Here is a 25,527-nt window from a genome sequence, read left to right as displayed (position 1 = left end):
AGTTTTGGTTGATATTTGTCCTACAAAAAATCTAGCTAGTGGTATAGCTTTCGTAGATACTGTGTTATAGTATTATTTTTGCCTCATTATTTACTTGATGTTTATGATGAGTCAAGACTAACAGGGAGTATGTCCTGCCTGCCTTTTCTCTCTTTCAGCTTCTTCTTACAACTCAGTTTCCATTTAAGCTAAGTGAAAAAGTGTTGCAGATTCTGACCAACATCTTTTTGTATCATGATTTCTCAATTCAAAACTTTATAAAAGGACTTCAGGTAAGAAGACACTAGTAGGTTTGAAAGTTCACAAGCTGATTCTAAATAAATTTGTGTGTTATTTCAGACTGACTTTTGAATGTGATAATTAGACATTTTAAATGACAAGATCTGGATAAGTAAATTCAAGTTATATTATTCTGTGTTCAATGAATCCTTTGCTATCTTGCATCAAAATGTAGAAAATATGTTAATTCAAATATTAAAACTTGAAAAAGACCTCTCTCCTTTTCAGTGATTCTTAACCATTTGGTGGGGGAGGAGGGGAGGACTTAACTTTTTGAGAATCTGATGAGCACTAATGGGCTTTTCTACCCAAGAAATGATATATATAAAGGGTCAGCAAAGTTTTTCTTTAAAGGGCTGTATATTAAATATTTTTGGCTTTGCATGATACATGTGGTCTCTGTTGAACGTCTTATTTTTTAAACATAACCATATTGGGACTTCCCTGGTGGTCCAGCGGTTAAGAATCTGCCTTGCAGTGCAGATGTGGGTTTTATCCCTGGTTGGGGAACTTAGATCCCACCTGGGAGCAACTAAGCCCACACACTGTAGAGAGCCAGTGTGCTGCAACTGGAGAGTCCATGCATCTCAACGGAAGATCCCGCATGGTACAAAGAAGATTCCACATGCCACAACTGAGACCCCACATAGTCAAATAAATATATTTTTAAAACAATCCTTTTAAGGTATAAAAAATGATTCATAGTTCCTGCTGCTGCTGCTGCTAAGTCGCTTCAGTCGTGTCCGACTCTGTGCGACCCCCATAGACAGCAGCCCACCAGGCTACCCCGTGCCTGGGATTCTCCAGACAAGAATACTGGAGTGGATTGCCATTTCCTTCTCCAATGCATGAAAGTGAAAAGGTGAAAGTGAACTCGCTCAGTCTTGTCTGACTCCTAGCAACCCCATGGACTGCAGCCTACCAGGCTCCTCTGTCCATAGAATTTTCCAGGCAAGAGTACTGGAGTGGGGTGCCATTGCCTTCTCTGTCATAGTTCCTGAGTCATATAAAAATTGGCTATAGACTGTAGCTTGCAGTGCCCTGCACATGTGTTTGTGTTCATTTTATTTATTCCTGTATACTGTGAATGCATTTTCACTAAGGTTTCATAACTTGCCAGAAGAAAATTCATGAACCTAGTCTAAATAACACCTAATCTAAAAATGGACCCATTCCCAGTAATTTCAAAGTTAATAATACTTCCTTCTCTTGGCAATTACCTAAAATACCTTAACAAAGTGTAATTGTTGTGAACACATGCTATTTGTCAAGTTCATTAAAACCTATGTATTAGTAATCTTTAGCCCAAGAGTACAGTAGGATATTTCATGTTCATGTAGTGCCTTGAAGATTACAAATTCTTTTCTCTTATGTATTCTTCTTTTATATTAAACACAATAGTGTTTTATTACATAAGAGTATTAGCTCTTATGGCGAATATGTGTCTTGTTTTTTCAACTTTGACTTTGTAAAAAGAGTATTTTAAAGCAAGAAAATATTATTTACCTTAGCAGTGAAAAGAAAGTAAAAGTCGCTAAGTTAAGTTCGTTCAGTCGCTCAGTCGTGTCCAACTCTTTGTGACCCCATGAATCACAGCACGCCAGGCCTCTCTGTTCATCACCAACTCCCGGAGTTTACTCAAACTCATGTCCATCAAGTCAGTGATGCCATCCAGCCATCTCATCCTCTGTCGTCCCCTTCTTCTCCTGCCCCCAATCCCTCCCAGCATCAGGGTCTTTTCCAATGAGTCAACTCTTCACATGAGGTGGCCAAAGTATTGGAGTTTCAGCCTCAGCATCAGTTCTTCCAATGAACACCCAGGACTGGTCTCCTTTAGATGGACTGGTTAGATCTCCTTGGAGTCCAAGGGACTCTCAAGAGTCTTCTCCAGCACCACTGTTCAAAAGCATCAATTCTTTAGTGCTCAGCTTTCTTTACAGTCCAACTCTCACATCCATACATGACCACTGGAAAAACCATAGCCTTGACTAGACAGACCTGTGTTGGCAAAGTAATATTTCTCTGCTTTTGAGTATGCTATCTAGGTTGGTCATAACTTTCCTTCCAAGGCGTAAGCATCTTTTAATTTCATGGATGCAGTCAACATCTGCAGTGGTTTTGGAGCCCCCAAAAATAAAGTCTGACACTGTTTCCACTGTTTCCCCATCTATTTCCCATGAAGTGGTGGAACCAGATGCCATGATTGTAAGTTTTCTGAATGTTGAGCTTTAAGCCAACTTTTTCACTCTCCTCTTTCACTTTCATCAAGAGGCTTTTGAGTTCCTCTTCACTTTCTGCCATAAGGGTGGTGTCATCTGCATATCTGAGGTTATTGATATTTCTCCTGGCAATCTTGATTCCACCTTGTGCTTCTTCCAGCCCAGTGTTTCTCATCATGTACTCTGCACATAAGTTAAATAAGCAGGGTGACAATATACAGCCTTGACATACTCCTTTTCCTATCTGGAACCAGTCTGTTGTTCCATGCACAGTTCTAACTGTTGCTTCCTGACCTGCATACAGGTTTCTCAAGAGGCAGATCAGGTGGTCTGGTATTCCCATCTCTTGAAGAATTTTCCACAGTTTATTGTGATCCACACAGTCAAAGGCTTTGGCATAGTCAATAAAGCAGAAATAGATGTTTTTCTGGAACTCTCTTGCTTTTTCCATGATCCAGCGGATGTTGGCAATTTGATCTCTGGTTCCTCTGCCTTTTCTAAAACTAGCTTGAACATCTGGAAGTTCACAGTTCACATATTGCTGAAGCCTGGCTTGGAGAATTTTGAGCATTTACTAGCATGTGAGATGAGTGCAATTGTGCGGTAGTTTGAGCATTCTTTGGCATTGCCATTCTTTGGGGTTGGAATGAAAACTGACCTTTTCCAGTCTTGTGGCCACTGCTGAGTTTTCCAAAATGTGGGCATATTGAGTGCAGCACTTTCATAGCATCAGCTTTCAGGATTTGAAATAGCTCAACTGGAATTCCATGACCTCCACTAGCTTTGTTCATAGTGATGCTTTCTAAGGCCCACTTGACTTCACATTCCAGGATGTCTGGCTCTAGGTGAGTGATCACACCATCATGATTATTTGGGTCGTGAAGCTCTTTTTTGTACAGTTCTTTGTATTCTTGCCACCTCTTCTTAATATCTTCTGCTTCTGTTAGGTCCATACCATTTCTGTCCTTTATCAACCCATCTTTGCATGAAATGTTCCCTTGGTATCTCTAATTTTCTTGAAGCAATCTCTGATCTTTCCCATTCTCTTGTTTTCCTCTATTTCTTTGCATTGATTGCTGAGGAAGGCTTTCTTATCTCTCCTTGCTATTCTTTGGAACTCTGCATTCAGATGCTTATATCTTTCCTTTTCTCCTTTGCTTTTCGCTTCTCTTCTTTTCACAGCTATTTGTAAGGCCTCCCCAGGCAGCCATTTTGCTTTTTTGCATTCCTTTTCCATGGGGATGGTCTTGATCCCTGTCCCCTGTACAATGTCATGAACCTCAGTCCATAGTTCAGGCATTCTGTCTATCAGATCTAGTCCCTTAAATCTGTTTCTCACTTCCACTGTATAATCATAAGGGATTTGATTTAGGTCATACCTGAATGGTCTAGTGGTTTTCCCGACTTTCTTCAATTTAAGTCTGAATTTGGCAATAAGGAGTTCATGATCTGAGCCACAGTCAGCTCCCGGTCTTGTTTTTGCTGACTATATAGAGCTTCTCCATCTTTGGCTGCAAAGAATATAATCAATCTGATTTCTGTGTCGACCATCTTGTGATGTCCATGTGTAGAGTCTTCTCTTGTGTTGTTGGAAGAGGGTGTTTGCTATGACCAGTGCATTCTCTTGGCAAAACTCTATTAGCTTTTGCCCTGCTTCATTCCATATTCCAAGGCCAAATTTGCCTGTTACTCCAAGGTGTTTCTTGACTTCCTACTTTTGCGTTCCAGTCCCCTATAATGAAAAGGACATCTTTTGGGGGTGTTAGTTCTAAAAGGTCTTGTAGGTCTTCATAGAACCGTTCAACTTCAGCTTCTTCAGCATTACTGGTTGGGGCATAGGCTTGGATCACCGTGATATTGAATGGTTTGCCTTGGAAACGAACAGAGATCATTCTGTCGTTTTTGAGATTGAATCCCAGTTCTGCATTTCGAACTCTCTTGTTGACCGTGATGGCTACTCCATTTCTTCTAAGGGATTCCTGTCTACAATAGTAGATATAATGGTCATCTGAGTTAAATTGACCCATTCCAGTCCATTTAGAAAGTTGCTCAGTCGTCTCCAATTCTTTCCAACCCTATGGACTCCAGAGTCCATGGAATTCTCCAGACTAGAATACTGGAGTGGGTAGCCTTTCCCTTCTCCAGGGCATCTTCCCAACCCAGGGATCGAACCCAGGTCTCCCGCATTGCAGGTAGATTCTTTACCAGTTTAGCCACCAGCGAAGTGGTGAAATTGAGATATAACAACTTTCTAATTTTACTTCTCTCATTCATTTCATTTCATTCATTTGTTTATTTACTTCATAAGTGTTTATGGAGAATCTAAGTCAAGCACTGGGCTAAGCCCTGAAGATACAGAGGACAAAGAAATCTCTGTCTTCAAATTGCTTATTCTTTACTGAAGGAGGCAGAAAAGTAGAACTGCAGCTCTTGAGTAGTCAGTGCTATTAGAGAAACATGCCTGGGGATTCCATAGAGAACAGAAGTGTATCCTAAGGAACAGGAGCTTGCTGGGTCAAGGAAAGGTGACAGTAGACAGAGAGAGCTCCGTTGGAGGGGTACTACTTCCCTGGTGGCTCTGATTGTAAAGAATTCACCTGCAATGCAGGAGACCCAGGTTTGATCCCTGGGTTAGAAAGATCTCCTGGAGAAGGAAATGTTTACCCACTCCAGTAATTATTGCCTGGAGAATCCCATGGACAGAGGAGCCTGGCAGACTACAGTCCATGGTTTGCAAAGAGTTGGACACAACTAAGCACAGCATAGTAGTCTCGACAAGTTAGGAGAAGGGCTAAACTAAGGTAGTGATGGTGAGACTAGGGAGAAGGAGACAGATTCGAAGATGAGACAGAATCTTGTGGCTGATGGGATATGTAGGAGAGGAGCATCTTACATACACACAGGTTCTAGCTTAGCAGATGGTTTGAAGTTCGGTACCCTTTATTAAGTGTATGTGTTAAAATAAAGCCAAGAACCCATTTGTCAGAAAAGGATATTTCTTTCTATGTATGGTAAATTTAGGGCACTTTGGATATAAAAATTTGTACCCAGGAGAAAGATCTGGACTAGAACACTTAGGATTTATCATTGAAAGGTAGGTGGCTGAAGCTGTGTCATAAGGATGAAGTATCACCTAGAGGAGTGAGGAAAGGACTAAGAGCAGACCCCTAAGGCAAGCTTACTATAAGAGTGAGCAACAGAAAAGGAGACTAGAAACAGTAAGGAAAGCCAACAGGAGAATATTTCACTGAAGTCAAAGGAAAAGGAAATATAAACTGTATGCTGCTGCTGCTGCTAAGTCGCTTCAGTCGTGTCCAACTCGGTGCGACCCCATAGACGGCAGCCCACCAGGCTTCCCCGTCCCTGGGATTCTCCAGGCAAGAACACTGGAGTGGGTTGCCATTTCTTTCTCCAATGCATGAAAGTGAAAAGTGAAAGTGAAGTCGCTCAGTCGTGTCCGACTCTAGCGACTCCATGGACTGCAGCCTACCAGGCTCCTCCGTCCATGGGATTTTCTAGGCAAAAGTACTGGAGTGGGGTGCCATTGCCTTCTCCGATAAACTGTATGCACACATACAATTGAGAAAGTGGGTGAAAAAAAAAATCCATATTAGGACTTTCCTCGTGGTCCAGTGGTTGAGAACCCACCTGCCAATGCTAGGGACATGAATTTGGCCCCTGGTTGGGGAAGATGCCACAAGAGCATTAAGCGCTCATGTTGCATCTACTGAAACCTGTGTGTCTAGTGCCTGTGTTTGCAACAGGAGAAGCTGCCGTAGTGAGACGCCTGCACACGACAACTAGAGAATAGCCTCACTCACTGCAACTAGGGAAAGTCTGTGCAGCAGTGAAGACCCAGTGCAGCCAAAAATAGAAATAAATGAGTATGAATAAAGATTACTTGTTAATAATTAAAATATTAACCAGGTTACTTAATCTTTCTGGGTCTCAGTTTTCTCATCTGTAAAATGAAGGGATCTGATTAGATGATTTTTTAGGTTCCTGATTATTTATGTTATTATTTATGTTAGGTACTGTATTAAGTATTAACATTGCTCCATTGGTATGTATTATCATCTCCAGTTTTGCACTTGAGAAAGAGACTTAGATTAAGTAGCTTGGCCAGGATCAGACAGCAGAATCTCAATACCCCATTTGTCCAGTTTTCCTAATTATCAGTTGTTCCATTGCTCAGTCATGTTTTACTCTTTGTGACCCCATGGACTGCAGCACGCCAGGTCTCCCTGTCCTTCACCATCTCCTGGAGCTTGCTCAGACCTTATGTCCATTGAGTTGGTTATGCCATCCAACCATCTCATCCTCTGTTGTTTCCTCCTCCTGCTTTCAATCTTTCCCAGCATCAGGGTCTTTTCTAATGAGTCAGCTCTTTGCATCAGATGGCCAAAGTATTGGAGCTTCAGCATCAGTCCTTCCAATGAAATTCAGGATTGATTTCCTTTAGTATTGACTGGTTTGATCTAGGGACTTCAAGAGTCTTCTCCAACACAATTCAAAAGCATCAGTTCTTAGGCACTCAGCCTTCTTTATGGTCCAGCTCTCACATCCATACCTGACTCCTGGAAAAACCATAGGCTTGACTATATGGACCTTTGTCAACAAGTAATGTCTCTGCTTTTTAGTACTCTATCTAGGTTTGTCATAGCTTTTCTTCCAAGGAGCAAGTGTCTGCAGTCACCATCTGCAGTGATTTTGGAGCCCAAGAAAATAAAGTCTGTCACTGTTTTCACTGTTTCCCCATCTGTTTGCCTTGAAATGATGGGACTGGATGCCATGATTTTCATGTTTTGAATGTTTAAAATTTAGTTTTTTGAATGTAAATTTTAGTCATCAGTGGGAAATACTATGTGTAAGTCTTTATTTCTGTAGAAGATGCAATAGGGCATATAATCACTATATGTTTAAGTCCCTCCGTCATTAGGTAGATATAACCAGCTTGTTAATTGACCCAAATATTGACAACACACTTGAACTAAATAGCTGAGTGTTACTGGGTTCTTGTTTTATCTACAGCTGTCCTCCAACTCAGGTGACTTAGTTCCAGCCCTCCTCCCCAGCAAGTCCTATATTGTGTTTGGTTTTTACTTTTCTCATGTTTAAAAAGTAGTGTTAACATTGAAATAAATATAATCACATTAATATAACTATATAAGCAAGGAAGAAGACTATGTTAGTATGTGGAATGATAACATAGTACTTGGCATGAACAGTCTCTTTCTATTTTGTACTTGTTTCCAACTTAGGCTGCCCCTTTGCTTTATAGCCCTATACCTCCTGTAGAGTGGACTGTTTTGGAGGATTTGCTTTAGTCTTGGATATTTGGTCTTCAGCTCTACAGGCTCAAAAATTCATTATCAGTTTACACATGAAAGGTCAAGCTCAAACACCTTAAGACTAATATATAGGCTAGCATGTTAATTTATTTATTTGTGGTGGGGAATACTGTTTTCCAGTGACCAGAATTTGTTTTCTTCACTATCTAGGGAGCTCTCTCTTTGGTACAAGGTACCTGGAAAAACCAAACTGGTCATGAGAAGCTTTCTTAGAGTCAGGAGTTTTTAACACGTGCATAGTCTTGCAAAATACATCTTACAAGTTATGGTAGAAGCTGGAAAATCAGTCCCCCTTGTACTGGAGAGACCACAGAACTCTAGTTACTGGACTATACATATCTACCAAATGTGTGCCGTCTTTTCCTCCATGACAAAACTGAGTTTTAAAAGATACACTGTCTTTAGACATGCCTCATTTTTCGTTATTTATTTATTTTTTTAATCAGTAAGCAAAGTTCTGCTATTGTAGCATTTTTATTTATTTAGCAGACCAGTTTTTACACTGATTTTAGATTGGTATTTTCTTAGGAATATTGATCACACCACAGTCACGTCTCCATCACAACTATTGTTATTGTAAGTGAGTAGCTTCTGCGGATAGCTGATCTATCCACTTATGGTCGTTTCTTTCAGTTTATACTTCAGAGATTACAATTTTCTGACCTTGTCCGCAAAATTGGAGCCCTAAAATACTCTAGGTATATAGCCAGTTATGCATTGTTTGTAGTTTTATTGTGACATTAAATATATTAGTGCCATAAATACTTTTCGCTGTTTAAAAAAAAAAAACCCTTGATATTGAGCAGACATGGGGCAAGAGATTTACTGTCAAATACAGCAAATATATGTAATCTTCACTTTTCTTTCAGCTTTCTCTATTAGAACATTTCTATTCCCAGCCGCTCAGTGTTCTGTGCTGTAATCTCCCAGAAGCCAAGAGAAGAATACGTTTTTTATCAGCTAATCAGTGTGAAAACATCCGACGTCTTCCATCATTTAGAAGGTAAAAAGAGAAGTACATATTTAGTATATCTTGTAAAAGAGTTGGGGCAAAATAAGGGATCTCAGAGCCAGTTAATTTTGAAGTGGGTAAAGGAAAAAGAACTTTTTTATTTAGAGCAAAATACTTTTGTTTTTAATTGAGACATTTGGCATAAAGAAAAATATTTTTGCAGGAGGGCATAATTTTCAGTATTGTTAGTTACTTTTTATAAGTAACATTTCCTGTTTGTGGAGTTTATGACCTTCGTTTAATATTAGACCCCTAGACTAAGAAATGAACCTGATTTAAGGACTTGACCATGACTTGGATTTATTTTTGAAAAGAAATAAAAGAATGTGGCCACCAATCTAGGTAGTTCTTCATTTCTGTATGCTATTCAAGTATTTAAATTTTTCATTCTCTGTTTTTGTGTATATGGTGGTAAAAATTTTAGGTATGTGGAAAAGCAGTCTTCAGAAAAGCAAGTTGCATTGTTGACCAGTGACAAATCTTTGAAGGTAGGAATATGGATATATTTGTTGCTGTTTTATTCTTTTGTTTTCCCTTCATGAAGAAGAATATGCACAAAAAGTTTACTGAGTTTATTTTTAAATAACTATACACTCTAATATGCTTTGCATAGTGGAGTATTAGATCTTGATAATCCTATAGAAATGTGATTGTTAAAGGTGATGTAAAACCTCAGTTCTAAAGGAAGACTTTTTTTTTTTTTTTTTTAATCAAGAAGGAAAAGCTAGAACATGAGGTTTCTCCTGTGGTCTGTTTTGGAAACACTTGCAGATCTCAACTTTCTTTTCCACATAGTAGTTTTGGAATCTGTAGGTGGTCTCATTTTAATGTTCTTATAAGGGCTGTCAGAAATAGAAGCCATTCAACTTAGGGCCCCACTGCTAAGTGGGTATTGATTTGATTTGGAAAAAAAAATCATTACATATTGATAATATAGTGCCAGGAAAGACGTAATGAGCTTAGAAAATTATGAGTTAACTATACAGCATGGGGAATATCAAAAGAGGGAGTTGTTTTCTTTCTTAAATAAATAATACTTGGACATGGTACATAATTCAAAGATAAAGATAATATACAGTGAAAAGGCTCCCTCCAACCTTAGTCCTCTACTACCCACTTACCCTCCCTGGATATAGCCAGTGTTGCTAGTTTCTTATGTATTAGTCTTTAGATATTTTCCACATATACAAGTAACAAGTAATTATATCTATTTTGGAGTTTTATTCCCCGGTCTTACAGAAGATAAATACATACACTATTTTGTATTTTGTTTTGTTTTCTTAATCTTGGAAATAATTTTATATCACTACTAAAGAGTGGCATTGTATTATTTTTTAGATTAACTTTCTTTATTGTGATGTAGTTGATATACATAAGTTTCAGGTGTACATCTTACAGCGATTTATAATTTTTAAAGGCTACATTCCACTTACAGTTGTAAAATATTGGCCATATTCCCTGTTGTACAATATATCCTTGTAGCTTATTTATTTTATACGTTGTAGTTTGTACCTCTTAATCGCATTCCCCTAACCCTTCCTTCTCTCTACTGGTAACCATATCTGTGAGTCTGTTTCTTTTTTGTAATATTCACTAGTTTATTTTTTAGATTCTACGTATAAGTGATATGTAGTATTTGTCTGACATATTTCCCTTAGCATAATACCCTGTAAGTGCATCCATGTTGTTGCAAATGGTAAAAGTTTCATTGTTTTTTGTGGCTGAGTAGTATTCTACTGTATATGTAGTCCCACATCTTCTTTTATCTATTCATCTGTTGATGGACACTTAGGTTGAACATTGAGTGCATGTATCATTTCAAATTAGTAGTTTGGGGTTTTTTTCAGATACATATCAAGAAGTGGAATTGCTAGGTCATATAGTAGTTCTGTTTTTAGCTTCCTGAGAAACCTCCATACTGTTTTCCACATTGTCTGAACCAATTTACGTTCCCCTCAACACTGTACGAGAGTGTCCTTTCCTCCACATCCTTGCCAGCATTTGTCATTTGTGTTCCTTTTGATGATAGCCATTCTGATAGGTGTGAGGTGCTATCTCATTGTGGTTTTGATTTGCATTTCCTGGTTGATTAGTGTTGAGAATCTTCATGTGACTGTTGGCTGTCTGCATTTACTGTTTGGAAAAATGACTCTTCAGTTCTGCCCATTTTTTAATCAGATTGTTTGTCTTTTTTTGAAGTTGAGTTGTATGAGCTGTTTATATATGTTGGATATTAATCCCTTATCAGTAGTATAATTTGTAAATATTGATTCCCATTCAGTAAGTTGTCTTTTCGTCTTGTTGGTTTTCTTTGCTTTGCAAAAGCTTTAAGTTTAATTTAGGTACCATTTGTTTATTTTTTTGTTGTTGTTTCCTTTGCCTTAGGAGACAGAGCCAAGCAAATACTACTACGATTTATGTCAGAGTGTTCTGCCTGTTTTCTTCTAAAAGTTTTATGGTTTTCAGTCTTATATTTAGGTCTTTAATTCATTTTGAGCTTATTTTTATATTTAGTGTTATAGAATGTTCTAATTTTATTCTTTTACACATAGCTATAAGAGTGGCATCATATTTTATTGAATGAATGTACCTTCATGTATTTAACAAGTCCCTTACAATTAGAATGTGTGATGTCACACTTATTTTCAGACTTTATACCTTTTTAAGGAAAATGTTTATTAGAAAATTGTAGTAAAATTAAGATGAGATTGAAGTTAAGCCCTAGCACTCTGTGGGTTTTACTGATACAAACTATTTTCAAATTTTTTTTAATTGGAGGATAATTGCTTTATAATGTTATGGTGGTCTCTGCCATACATTAATGTGAATCAGTCATAATTATATGTGTTAATATATCCCTTCCCTCTTAAGCCTCCCTCCCCTGCCACTCCACCCATCTATGTTGTTACAAAGCACCAGGTTGGGCTCCCTATGTATTAAATTTTGAACAAAAGAATATTAGTTCCTGGAGGGCATGTGTTCTATATAGGTAAAGACTAATTTACCTCCTTTTAAAAAACTCTCAAAAAATATTGAGAATGGCTTCTTTTTGATGTTGTTCAGCCATAGTTTACATATGTAATTACAATGCAAAATGGCTTTTATCAAACATTATTTCTGATGCAGAATCTACACTAGGCCATAATATAAAAATCACTTCTAGATTGGATTTAATAATCATTTTAATGAACTCTGTAATCTTTTCAGAGCAGTATAGGAAGTCTTCAGACACTAAAGTAGGTTATTTCAATATAGAGGAAATTTAAGAACCAGTGGGAAAGGATGTGTGCATGTTATTGAGTTTTTTGAGATTAGACAACTTAGCTCTTTTGAGTCAGTGAGCTGCCAAGTGTATTTCCAGCTAGAAGTTTCTGTCAGGAGTGTACTTTCAGAGGTCAAGAAGAGATTTTTAAAGAGTACCTTTAACCATTGAAATGACAAAAGGAGAGAATGTCTAGGCTGGCCTGTTGCAGAAATTTCTTGTGTTCAATGGCTCAGTAAAGTCTGACTCTTTGCTAACTCATGGACTGCAGCACTCCAGGCTTCCCTGTCCTTCACTATCTCCCTGAGTTTGCTCAAACTCATGTCCATTGAGTCGCTGATGCCATCCAACCATCTCATCCTCTGTTGCCCCCTTCTCCTCCTGCCCTCAACCTCCCCCTGCATATTGGTCTTTTCCAGTGAGTCAGATCTTCACATCAGGTGGCCAAAGGACTGGAGCTTCAGCTTGAGCATCAGTCCTTCCAATGAATATTCAGGGTTAATTTCCTTTGATCTCCTTGCTGTCCAAGGGACTTTCAAGAGTCTTCTCCAGCAGCATAATTTGAAAGCATCAGTTCTTCAGCATTCAGCGTTCTTTATGATCCAGCTCTTATATCCATACATGACTTCTGGAAAAACCATAGCTTCAACTATACAGACCTTTTGTTGGCAAAAATTATATCTCTGCTTTTTAATATGCTGTTCAGGTTTGTCCTAGCTTTCCTTCCAAGGAGCAAGCATCTTTTAATTTCATGGCTGCATTCACCATCCACAGTGATTTTGGAGCCCAAGAAAATAAAATCTGTCACTGTTTCCACTTTTTCCCCATCTGTTTGCCATGAAGTGATGAGACCGGATGCCATGATCTTCATTTTTTGAATGTTGAGTTTTAAGCCAGCTTTTTCACTCTCCTCTTTATTAGAGTGGTATCATCTGCATATCTGAGGTTGTTGATATTTCTCCTGGCATTCCTAATTCCAGCTTGTGATTTATCCAACCCTGCATTTTACATGATGTACTCTGCCTGTAAGTTAAATAAGCAGGGTGGCAGTAAACAGCCTTGGCATACTCCTTTCCCAATTTTGAACCTGTTCATTATAGTCTAATATTAACTTTGCTTTTCAGTAACTTTGTGTATTTTCTAAGCATTTATTTATACTGTGCTCAGTTTTCAGACCTGTTTGTTATCATCTTTGCCATATTCATTTTCGGATTGCATATTTAATCATTTAGAGGTGTATTTTCTTGGGACTTACATAGTAAGAAATATGAAGGAGCAACAAAGATTTGCACCTTTAACCTGAAAAAATTTTATGATGGCTACCTGCTGAATTCAAGGGACAGAAGTTATCTCTGAAAAATTAATGTGTTGGTTTTTCTACTTTAGACCAAAAATATCTTTGAATATTTTATTCTTATTATAATGCTTTTCTTTTTATCTTTTTATAGTTTTGGTTTAAAATTCGTGATAATTTTATATGTATTTTTCTACAATAAAAAAAAATTGGAAAGAAATGCCAGATGATAATCAATAATATAGTACTGCATGATACAGGGGATGATTCATCTCAGAAATCTTGTGTTTGAACTCCAGCTGCTCAGCAGCCATGTGTACTTAAGGAAATCACTTACCCTGTTTAAGCCTTAATATCCTTGTCTCTGAATTTAGATAATCCCTAGTAATGATTTCTCCATAGGGTTAGTGTTAATCAAAGTCTATTCAGCAAATGAGAGTGAGTTTAAAACAAATAGAACAATAAAACTTTTATAAATGTAAATCAGAAATAGTTACTATTGATTTTTTACCATGATAAAAATTAAGATATAAATTAAATATACTGTTTTATATATTCTATAACATATATACAAAGTGTATATAATACTCTGTTATATAGTCATATAGAGTATATAGTTATATAGACTTACCTCCTATTAGTTTTGTGCTCATTTTCTACATTTATATTTCTGAGACATAGATCTCAAAGTGTAATCTAGTGAAATTTATATTCTTTATATCAAGATTGTTTCTGCCCTAAAAATCTACTGGCTGTCTACTCTGATGAACTAAGTGACTGCTCGAGACCTTAGCATATATCAGAATCACTCGGAGCACTTGTGAAATGCAGGTGTCTAGGCTCCATCTCCAGAGTTTCTGATTGTGTAGCCCTGTGCTCTGCCCCAAGAATTTGCATTTCTAGAAGGGTCCCAGGCAGTGCTTATGCTGCTGGTCTGGAGGCCATTCTTTGAGAACCACTGACATAGACGACTCCCTAGAAGAAAACATCATTTATTGTCTCCCTTTACCTTGTTTTCTTAAGTGTAGAAGTAAGCTAGTAAATGCCAGCCTAAACAAATGATTCGTCTCATTTGTCTTCTGATTGGACTCAAGATGTAAAAGAAAAAAAAAAGCAAACAGAAAAACTCACTTCAACTCCCTTAAGATTATGGACCCTTAGTTTCATAGATAACTGCTTTAAAATTGTATACCAGCTTTGTATTTCATAAACTTTAGGAATGAGTTTTTTGAATGTACTTAAATCTAAAAATTTAGCTAACTCAACCATATACATTTGTAGAAGATTTATTAAGAAGTTCAAACTAAGGTGAGACATTAGAAGGCCACATACAGTTGATGAAAGAGTCAAGATTCTGTGCATTTTCTCATTTCTGAGTAGTCTGTCCCTTGAGCAGTTGTACGGTGCAGCTGTGTACAATGCCTGGAAAGTATGCTCTCATAGCTAACAATTAGGTTCTTCTAAGTTTAAACAGAATAAGCTTGTTCAAGCTCCCATTAATTCAAACTTCTGATGTCCCAATAGCTTTCAAAGCCTATAATAGAAGTTTAACAAATAATCTTTGAAGTTTCTTTTAGAATGCTAAGGTTTTATTTACTTGTTCATTAAACAGATTAATAACTTTTCTTCTGACTGGTTAAATCATTTAGATTCCTCATTGAAAGTTCATTTTAGTGTATAGGTTTAAATGAAATTAAATCAGGCAGTTTATTATGGTAAACAGCTATAGGATTTAAATGAAACAGCAGGAACAGTGACTGGATATATTTTTACAGTGTTTTGTCCCAAAGTTTTGCTTTAGTAATCAAGCTTTCTTTATTTTTTTAACTTTAATCTTTAATTTATGAAACCCTATTTCATGAGAAATTGAGCTGTCAGACATGTCTTAAACAGAACTTTCAAATTCACCATAATAGATAAAATTTTTACTCTTTGTTGTGCCTGAAATTTTGTTTGAAGGCAAATATTAAGGAGAGTTTAGATTTTGGCCTCATATCATATTTGCATAATTTTTATCTGATAATAAAAAAACTAGTTTTGATATACTGAAAAGATTTTTTTTTTAGTAAGTAGTGAAAAATTATCTTGCTTTCTGTGAGGAAATGTTTTGGTGGCAGGAGAATATTAACAGCCTTTCCCAATTAGTAGTTTTTATGCCTGTCCCAACACCGTATCTAAGGTTGCTGCTGCTGCTAAGTTGCTTCAGTCGTGTCCGACTCTGTGCGACCCCATAGACAGCAGCCCACCAGGCTCCCCCATCCCTGGGATTCTCCAGGCAAGAATACTGGAGTGGGTTGCCATTTCCTTCTCTAATGCATGAAAGTGAAAAGTGAAAGTGAAGTCACTCAGTCGTATCTGACTCTTAGCGACCCCATGGACTGCAGCCTACCAGGCTCCTCCGTCCATGGGATTTTCCAAGCAAGAGTACTGGAGTGGGGTGCCATCGCCTTCTCTGGTATCTAAGATTAGGTCCATTTTAATCTTGTGCCCTCTAAACCAGCCACATTCTATATTAGTAATAATGATTTGCTATACATGTTGATCCTGTCTTGTCAAGAAATTAATTATGCTCATTATGTAATGAGTGACTAAGTTCATATACTTTGTGTAAGAAAATAAATTTATGTATTTTTATTCAAATCTTATTTAAAGCTGTGTGGCATCTTCTTAAAGCATTAAACTTCATGGTATGTAGAAAACTGAAATTCAGTCTCTTGTAGGTGACAGCCGAAGTTTTATTATTTTGACTAGTCAGTATTTCATGTCTCTAAGCTTATGTGCCCAAGTAGATTTAAACTCCATTAAGGGCTGGAAGTAAGAGAAGTCTTAAAATTTGTAGCGTAATTACTATTAGAAAGATAACCTGATACAGCATGCTTATTTTATTGAATTCAAGTGAGGAACTGGAGCCAAGAGAAAGTGAAATATCTGAAGTCACAGAGCAAGTTAGAGGTAGAGCAGGGACTTCTGGTGACCATTGAGTGTGCTTATCACGAGTTCGTGGAGACCTGCCTTTCACCTTTCTGCCTACCTCTTCTTTCTGTTTTTTTGTTTTGTTTTGATGCAGAACTAAAAGACAAGAGGAGGGGGAAAATCTATTTGAAAAAATAATAAAAGGGAAGGAAAAAAGAAAATCTCTCCAAACAAACTACCAAATGTGATCAGACAAGCTAGGCGTTAGCAGGGTGATGTGTGAGAAATTGGCAGTTTCAATCCAAACCCTTCCTCAAGTGTTTCTGATATAAATGCTGCTGCTGCTGCTGCTGCTGCTGCTGCTGCTGCTGCTGCTAAGTCCCTTCAGTCGTGTCCGACTCTGTGCGACCCCATAGACGGCAGCCCACCAGGCTCCCCCATCCCTGGGATTCTCCAGGCAAGAACACTGGAGTGGGTTGCCATTTCCTTCTCCAATGCATGAAAGTGAAAAAATAAAGTGAAGTCGCTCAGTCATGTCTGACTCCTGATATAAATGCTAGGGTAGCAGTATGGAGGCTAAAGGGCTGAGAGAGGCAAGAAGATTAGCATTCCTTCCACCCAGGGAGCTAGGAGAAAGCCATGGTTTGCTGTTCTCTAGGTACCTGCCATGTGAGAAGTCAAGCCTAGGAATCATCTTCAGCTAAAATTTCTCTCTAATGAGAAAAATAATGCTTAGTTCTGTCAAGATGATAAATAAGAAAATGCTGTGTTCTTGGACAGCTGATGCATTTTAATCCTAAAATTTGTTTTACCAGCTTTCAGTGAGCGGGGAATTAACTGAAAGGAATAAGTTGCTTAAGTTTAGTCACTTTTACATGCTTTCGTTTAGTTTTCTTGAGCTCACCCTTCACCCCATGCATGTAATTCTAGACACGAAAGTGATAAGTACTCTGGAAAGAAGAGAAATTAATGCAAGAACTAAGTATCATGGCACATATTATTCTACTAATCATGTTTTATTTACATATATATATATATTTAAGTTTTACATAGTCATTGGCTTCTGTTAAAAAAAAGTAACTAATCCTTAATGATGGGGCGGCCTTGTCACATGAGTAAACAGTAATGATTTTTGAATGAATGACAGACAGACATAATTTATGTGACTGGAGATAGCATATTTAAACGGCTGTATTACACATTGCCAGCACTCAATATGCCAGCACATTTGGAAAACTCAGCAGTGGCCACAGGACTGGAAAAGGTCAGTTTTCATTCCAATCCCAAAGAAAAACAATGCCAGAGAATGCTCAAACTACCGCACAATTGTACTCATCTCACACGCTAGTAAAGTAATGCTCAAAATTCTCCAAGCCAGGCTTCAATAGTATGGTGTACTGCGAACTTCCACATGTTCAAGCTGGATTTAGAAAAGGCAGAGGAACCAGAGATCAAATTGCCGACATCCGCTGGATCATGGAAAAAGCAAGAGAGTTCCAGAAAAACATCTATTTCTGCTTTATTGACTATGCCAAAGCCTTTGACTGTGTGGATCACAATAAACTGTGGAAAATTCTTCAAGAGATGGGAATACCAGAGCACCTCACCTGCCTCTTGAGAAACCTGTATGCAGGTCAGGAAGCAACAGTTAGAACTGTGCATGGAACAACAGACTGGTTCCAGATAGGAAAAGGAGTATGTCAAGGCTGTATATTGTCACCCTGCTTATTTAACTTCTATGCAGAGTACATCATGAGGAATGCTGGGCTGGAAGAAGCACAAACTGGAATCAAGATTGCAGGGAGAAATATCAATAACCTCAGATATGCAGATGACACCACCCTTATGGCAGAAAGTACAGAAGAACTAAATAGCCTCTTGATGAAAGTGAAAGAGGAGAGTGAAAAAGTTGGCTTAAAGCTCAACATTCAGAAAACTAAGATCATGGCATCCGGTCCCATCACTTCATGGGAAATAGATGGGGAAACAGTGGAAACAGTGTCAGACTTTATTTTTCTGGGCTCCAAAATCACTGCTTATGGTGACTGCAGCCATGAAATTAAAAGATGCTTACGCCTTGGAAGGAAAGTTATGACCAACCTAGACAACATATTCAAAAGCAGAGACATTACTTTGTCAACAAAGGTCTGTCTAGTCAAGGCTATGGTTTTTCCAGTGGTCATGTATGGATGTGAGAGTTGGACTGTAAAGAAAGCTGAGCACTAAAGAATTGATGCTTTTGAACAGTGGTGCTGGAGAAGACTCTTGAGAGTCCCTTGGACTCCAAGGAGATCCAACCAGTCCATCCTAAAGGAGATCAATCTTAGGTGTTCATTGGAAGGACTGTTGTTGAAGCTGAAACTCCAGTACTTTGGCTACCTGATGTGAAGAGCTGACCCGTTTGAAAAGACCCTGATGCTGGGAAAGATTGAAGGCAGAAGGAGAAGGAGATGACAGAGGATGAGATGGTTGGATGGCATCACCGACTCAATGGACATGAGTTTGGGTAAACTTCGGGAGTTGTTGATGGACAGGGAGGCCTGGCGTGCTGCAATTCATGGGGAATCGGACACGACTGAGCAACTGAAGTGAGCACACATTGACTGGCAACTGACAGCTGGCTATCAGTGTGATTTTTTTAGGTCCATGGTGGTTTTATTTTTTTAATCTGAGCCAGCATTTACAAATAGAGAAATTTTATATTACAAATTCAGACTTTTGTCTTCTTTTGAAAAACTACTAAATCTGGCCCATATCAGCAAGACAACAGTGGTTGATCTTTTTTTCCAGCAGTTACTCTTACTGAGGAGAGAGACTGCATGTTGGCCTCTGTTCATTCACGTACTACTTCATTCAACAAATACTTCTTGAGTGCCTACTGTGGGCCAAGTATTAATCTAGTACAGGAGTGAACAAAACAAGCAAACCTCCCTGCCTTTGTGGAGCTTACCTGCTATCAAAGTGAGTAGGTAAAACATCTTTGTGAGTAATAATTGCTAAGAAGAAAACAGTGAAAGAGAGAAAGGGAGTACTGGCAGTGTGCACAGGGAATGAAATTGAAACTTTAAATAAGAGCCTCATCAAGAAGGTGAGTTTTGAGTAAAGAGGAAGTTATAGAGCATCCCATACAGGAATCCAGAGGAAGAAAATTCTAAGCAGAGCCACAACAAGTGGAGAGGACGTGAGGTTGGAACTTGTCTGGCATGTTTGGGGAAGAGCAAGGGGACTGTTTTTGCTGCTTTTCCTACAGCTCACTGTTTTCCCATATCTGTCTCAAAGATCAGTAGAGACCAAGAGGTCTTCTTTTAAGAACAGAAGAAAACATTTCTTTGGTAAACAATAAATATTTCTAGGCAGTGCATCTCTGTTGAAAAGACCATCCAAACACAGTTATGAAATAAAACCGTGGCAGCTATGACTGGTATGGAAAAGATTCCGGAGGAAAAATTTAGTGAATAGAAAACAGAACTATTTCAACAGGCTATGTTTCTGCATGAGCATGGTGTGATGCTGCTGTAATGTATTAAGAGGGAAATTTTCTCATGCACCAGGACCTCTTACAGGCTGAAGTTTATGAAAATGTGTTCATACAGTGCTTTAGGAATTGTTGCCCTGCACATTTGCAGGTAGCTGTCGAAGTAAGACAAAGAACTTAGAGAACAGGTTACATGAAAAAGTTAAATTAGTCATTGGTGATGTTTTCTGTTGCAGCTGATAAGCACACAGGTATAAATAACAGTGGAATCTTTCTTATATGGAGTAAAGTTCTAAAGTCAGCACATTAAGTCAGAGATTTTGGATGGTCAAAATTACTGTTGAAGATCCCTTAGAAAGGTATAACAGATCTCTCAATTAGTCCAGTGTAGCCAGTTTTATTTCCAGTGTTGCAATAAGAACTCCCATATCCTCAGATGAAATAGTCTGCCATGTTATAGGAACAAAACAAAAGAAGAAAAAATGTTTTTTAAAGGCTAGAATTCTAATCATCACAGGGATGTGAAGCACAGTGGAAAATGTGAAGGTACTAAGACTGTTTGGGAGAAAACATGTTTGTATGTTTCCTCTTGCACTTACTCCAGGGCATCTAGTTCCTGGAGTGTGCAACATTGCCCATACTGTGTCAAGTATTTCTTTTCTTTCCACATCCAAGTAAATTTAGTGAAGATGTCATTCATTTCTACTGTATCACCCAGTTATTTGTATTTACAGTTAGTCCACAAAGCAAAAGTAAGAGGTAGTTCATGAAGTACAGTTATTATTCAGTAATAGATTCCTTTTTCTCCAGAATATTGCCCCCGTTTACAGGCTGTTTACTCACATATCAAGGTGAGCCATTAGTGGCTTTCTGCAGTCTCTATGTTCTAGCTCACAGTGAAAATAGAAATTAAGTGTACTCTGACAGTGGCAGTTAAAATACCCTTTGTTGTGATAGAAGACCTAGATTTTTGAAATTAACAACTAACTCAAATACTGGTGGGAAAAAACTTTGATACTAAAAGCTTTTCTTTCATTTGCTCTATGCTTTCAGGTAATGACTCAGATTGCTGACCAAGGAATTGATTTCTAAGTGAGTTAGAGTTCAGGAAAATATATCAGATTTGTTATATTAGATAGTTTAGATTTGTTTGAATTTTTTGATATCTGGGGGCTTTCTGGGTAGCACAGCTGGTAAAGAATCTCTCTGCAATGCAGGAAACCCCAGTTCAATTCCTGGGTTGGGAAGATCCCCTGGTGGAGGGCATGGCAACCCACTCCGGTATTCTTGGGCTTCCCTGGTGGCTCAGATGATAAAGAATCCACCTGCAATGCAGGAGACCTGGGTTTGATCCCTGGGTTGGGAAGATCCCCTGGTGGAGGGCATGGCAACCCACTCCAGTATTCTTGTCTGGAGAATCCCCAGGGACAGAGGAACCTGGCAGGCTATAGTCTTTGGGGTTGCCAAGAGTTGGACACAACTGAGTGACTAAATGCAGCACATTGATACCTGGAGGTGTTATTTTCTGTATGGCTGACCACTGAAATATTGGGTATCTGCAGAATATTGCAGGAAAAAAGACAGTTCAGTACTTAAGGTTGTTTAATTTGACTTCTTATTGGAGAAAAAAATTTGAAGATGGTACCACAGATCATAATCCTCTTAAGAAAATGTTACAGAAATAAGTGATAAAAGTATTTGAAGTATGAAAAATGCATGATAGGGTATAGTATTTTAAAATCCCTTTTAAAACATTTCATAAAGTTCTAGAATACTCTCCTAATCATCACCCCTCCAAAGAAAAGCCTTTTGAAACTGATTTGTGAGATTGGTCATCCCATAAGTTTCTTAAGACTGCCTCCCATATCACACTTCTTAGATTCTAAATTATACAGCTTGTTGGCTTCAGGGTTCTAATTTTCAGTTTCACCCGCTTAGTTGGTAAAGTGAACAAAACCAGTATTGGAGAATCTCAATGAAAAAGCAAAGATTTATCCTAGTCACCTGCATGTTTCTACTACAGTCTGTCCTTCCCTTTCAACACAACTTTAGTAGGACTATGAGAAAAGCATACAGGGACTTCCCTGGTAGTCTAGTGGTTAAGACTCTGTGCTCCCAGTGCAGAGGGCATGGGTTTGATTCCAGGTCAAGGAACTGAGCTCCTGTAATGCTGCATGGTGTGGCTTAAAACATCATGGAACCACAGTAACCATTAATTACATTGGTACTGGGGGCTCTGGTGATCTCTTCACCTCTCTAATGCCACGGAAGCTAGAGGATGATGGCCATCCCTTGCTGTGATATACACCAGATGACTGATGTGGGCAAGCGTCCAGCAGGTGCTCTTTTGCACACTTGTATTTTGGAGGGGCCAAGTCTTTGTGGCAGTGCTTTAGACAAGAGGAAATTAAATTAGTTACAAAATTAATTTAGTTTTGGTATGTATAAAATATCACCATACTTGACACTAAATAAAAAGTATCCAACTGTTATCCTAGATTTTGTGTGCATGATGAATTCTCAGACTTAAGGTTAATTTGTAATTCTGAATCTTCTCTCATCAGTTTTCTGGAAATTAGATTTTATTATTCTACTAATTGCTGACTTACATATTTGTAATGACTTTTTTAGGAGGAAACACAATCATTACTAGAAAATCTGCATGTTTACCATAAAAATTACTTCCTGGTTTTGAGATGTCTTCATCAGTTCACCTCTTCTCTTCCCAAATACCCATTGGGTCGACAGGTAACCAGAACTTACTCATTTGGAATCTCTGATGTAGGAATATTACTGGTTTTTCCCTTTGAGTTTACTAGCATTCAGGCCTCAGAATTTGCAATGGATCCACATCTTGCCGTGTGTGCACAGTCTAAATCCATTCCAGCTGTACATGTTACTGGTAATTGAAACAGTATTTTTTGTTCTGATGGCCACAACTAGAAACAGCCATGTGAATCCAAGCGGTGGTGCTTTCCCTTCAGTGTGTTTGTGCTAAGTCATTTTAATTTATTCTCTTTAATACTTGGTCACTTATACTGAGAAAACTGATCCTCCACTTTAGTGAAATAAAAAAGGAATCTGTTTGAGACCGCCTAATGGTTAACGTTGCATTATACCCAGAACTAAAGGAAAGTAGTACTTTTGCTTCTTGCAGAATTATGCTCTGCTGGCGTTTGGGTCATAACATAAGCCTGTGAACCATCTGCAAGGGAAGAATTCTGTATTCCTAAATCTTTGCATTCTCAACTCAGAGGTTTAGAGAACAAATATAAATGTAAGAATGACTTGTTTATTTTCTGCCATTAAACCTTCTTTTTAGTAATCACATCATCATTTTAATAATTTTCTTATTGCAAAGTGACCAGTGATATCAGCCAATCCCAATAGGATCTCATTTTGCTCTCATGTGAATGATGTTTTATGTAAATGCACAATCCATGTGATATGTTCCCAGTCTATTGTCATCTACAGAAAATGGCTGTTTTTAAAAAAAAATTTTTTTTGACCTCATTTATGATTTTCCCAAACTAGTAATGTGCAAACTTAGATCATTTTTGGTCCCTCACAAGTATGCTGTTCACTTCCAGATCAGAGAGCTGTACTGCATGTGTTTAGAAAAGAACATATGGGATTCAGAGGAGTATGCATCAGTCTTGCAGCTGCTGAGGTAGTTTGTTTTTTTTTTCCTTTTTTATCTACTCTAAGCCTGCCAATAAATAACACCTGCTTCCCGAACTCTGCCTGCCAAGGAGTTTCATAAGTAGCCACGTTGTAACTAATATTTGTATATATCTTGAATTTTATGTTTGTAGTTAATAGAAACCATCCATTTCTTTGCTAGTCTTACCTTGTTTTTAAACTTTTGATTTTTTTAAGTAAAATCAGTGTTTGCTTTGTGAATTGTTGATACCACACAGGGAGAACCTTGGTATTGATCCCTTCAGTTCAGCCAGCTTGCCGTTATGATAGGGAAGGTGGTCACAGCAAGCACGCTCCCATGGCTCCAACCTGGTTGGGTTGAGGAGCGGCATCACCGAGTGAAGTGCATCCTGTGAAGGCGGCCACTGCTGACCCAGATGAGGAGTGGCTGCCGCTGGGCAGTGGTCTTGATGCTTTCCCCAACCTGAGCTGACTCTGTCAACATTAACGTTGGCTAAGCTGTAACTTTTTTCTAGTATTATATGAATAAGTAAGGTATCTTGGTGCTGTTATCAGATATCAAAGATCACTTATTCCTGACAAATTTATCTTTTAAAGTTATAATTATTTGTTTTCTTTGGCTTTATGCCTTATATGTATGGTGACTTGTTAGTCTTTCATAAAAATAATGACCACTTGAGTAGTGAAAGAAGGAAATCCAAGTGTGAGTTGTTTTTGCACACAGTCTTATAATTTTCCTCAGTGGATATAAATGTTCATATGAAAATATCATAAAGAAGTCCAAGAACTGAATATTTACTAAGCCTTGGCTTCCCCTGGGTCCACAAGAAAAGAACAGATGGGCACAGTAGGAGGAAAATTCACATTGAAAGCACTTTCAGTCCCGAGACTTAATAATACAAATGTTAGTTATCCAGCAGGTGCAGTTTAAGATAGGAAACTAATTTTATGCTATCTGGAAAAATAACTCCCCATGGAAACTAGATTGCCACTGAAAAGCTATGTTTTATTTCATTTTCTTTAAATGCCAATAAGAGATTTCTGTATATTTACATACTTCAACTGGAATGTTCCTGAGATTTCTTTTGTTTTCTATTCAAGTCAGCATACTTATCTCAAGCACCCAGTTGATTCTTGCTGGGTTTCCTCTTTAACCTTCATGATTAGCAATTGCCTTCCTTTTCCAGTTGGGTATTTCTAAATTCATAGATTTCTTTGTCAGGGAGAGTCAGGGATCAAGAATGCCAATTCTAAATAAGGGTAAGGAAATGTGAACAATGATAGTTATGGTATGCACTATTGGATAGTACTAATCAGAGATCATGAAGTCTTACTGTGTCAGGCACTGTCAGTACATTTTCCAGTCTAATACTCAGGTGCGCCTTTGTGGCAGATACCATTAGCCACACTTTACAGCCAGTGAAACTAAAGCACAGATAGGGTTTAAGTAATTTGCCTGAGATCTTATAGCTGTTGATGGAACTAGGATTTTAATTCAGATCTGACTTTAAAATTTTTATACTTTCCACTTTTCTTTGCTCAGGTCTAAAATAGGGATTTGGGGATCTGAATCAAGCAGAACCAGTGAAAAGAAAGCAAAGTTTCAATCATATTGCTAATCTGAGGTCAGAAACAGGAATATTAAAAACACTAAGGATAAATACAGCAGTTAGAGCAAGGACAGGCAAGAATCTGGGAACTACCAGAGAGAAAGAAATCTGCCACCTTTCAAACTGGAATTCTTCTTTTCCCCTTTGTATAGATAAGATGTTGACAAAAAATCAGGGATACTTGTCAGTTTAGTCATTCTAAATAGGAAACATCTGAATTTAGGAAACCAGACATTCTTGTCTCCTGTCTTCAAATAATTGAAGTCATAAGAGAAAATTAAGTTAAAAATGATCACTGAATGTTTCTTTGGAACGAAAATCTGTAGTACTATTAGAAATATAGTCTAGTAACATTTCCAATTTGAACTTTTTGTTAAGAGTACATGAATGGCAGTATTTTTCTTGAAAAATCCCTTTTATCTGGAAACTGACATGTTTAAATAACCAGA

General features: G+C 38.0%; 1 protein-coding gene across 4 annotated transcripts in view; it reads left to right on the top strand.

The window, feature by feature from the left end:
- The window catches only part of ORC3 (origin recognition complex subunit 3), a 76,058-nt gene that overhangs the window by 21,613 nt on the left and 28,918 nt on the right, over positions 1-25,527 (top strand). For all 4 annotated transcript variants that reach the window (XM_055535524.1, XM_055535525.1, XM_055535523.1 and 1 more), the window contains exons 9-13: positions 159-272; positions 8,719-8,852; positions 9,286-9,349; positions 22,437-22,553; positions 23,396-23,475. In XM_055535524.1, the coding sequence (XP_055391499.1) occupies positions 159-272; positions 8,719-8,852; positions 9,286-9,349; positions 22,437-22,553; positions 23,396-23,475 (509 nt within the window). The remainder of the gene's footprint in view (positions 1-158; positions 273-8,718; positions 8,853-9,285; positions 9,350-22,436; positions 22,554-23,395; positions 23,476-25,527) is intronic.

The sequence above is a fragment of the Bubalus kerabau genome, chromosome 9 (genome assembly GCF_029407905.1).
Source record: "Bubalus kerabau isolate K-KA32 ecotype Philippines breed swamp buffalo chromosome 9, PCC_UOA_SB_1v2, whole genome shotgun sequence".
Taxonomy (NCBI): domain Eukaryota; kingdom Metazoa; phylum Chordata; class Mammalia; order Artiodactyla; family Bovidae; genus Bubalus; species Bubalus kerabau.
Note: the sequence above shows the minus strand (reverse complement) of the source record. Positions and strands in the feature narration are given on the sequence as shown.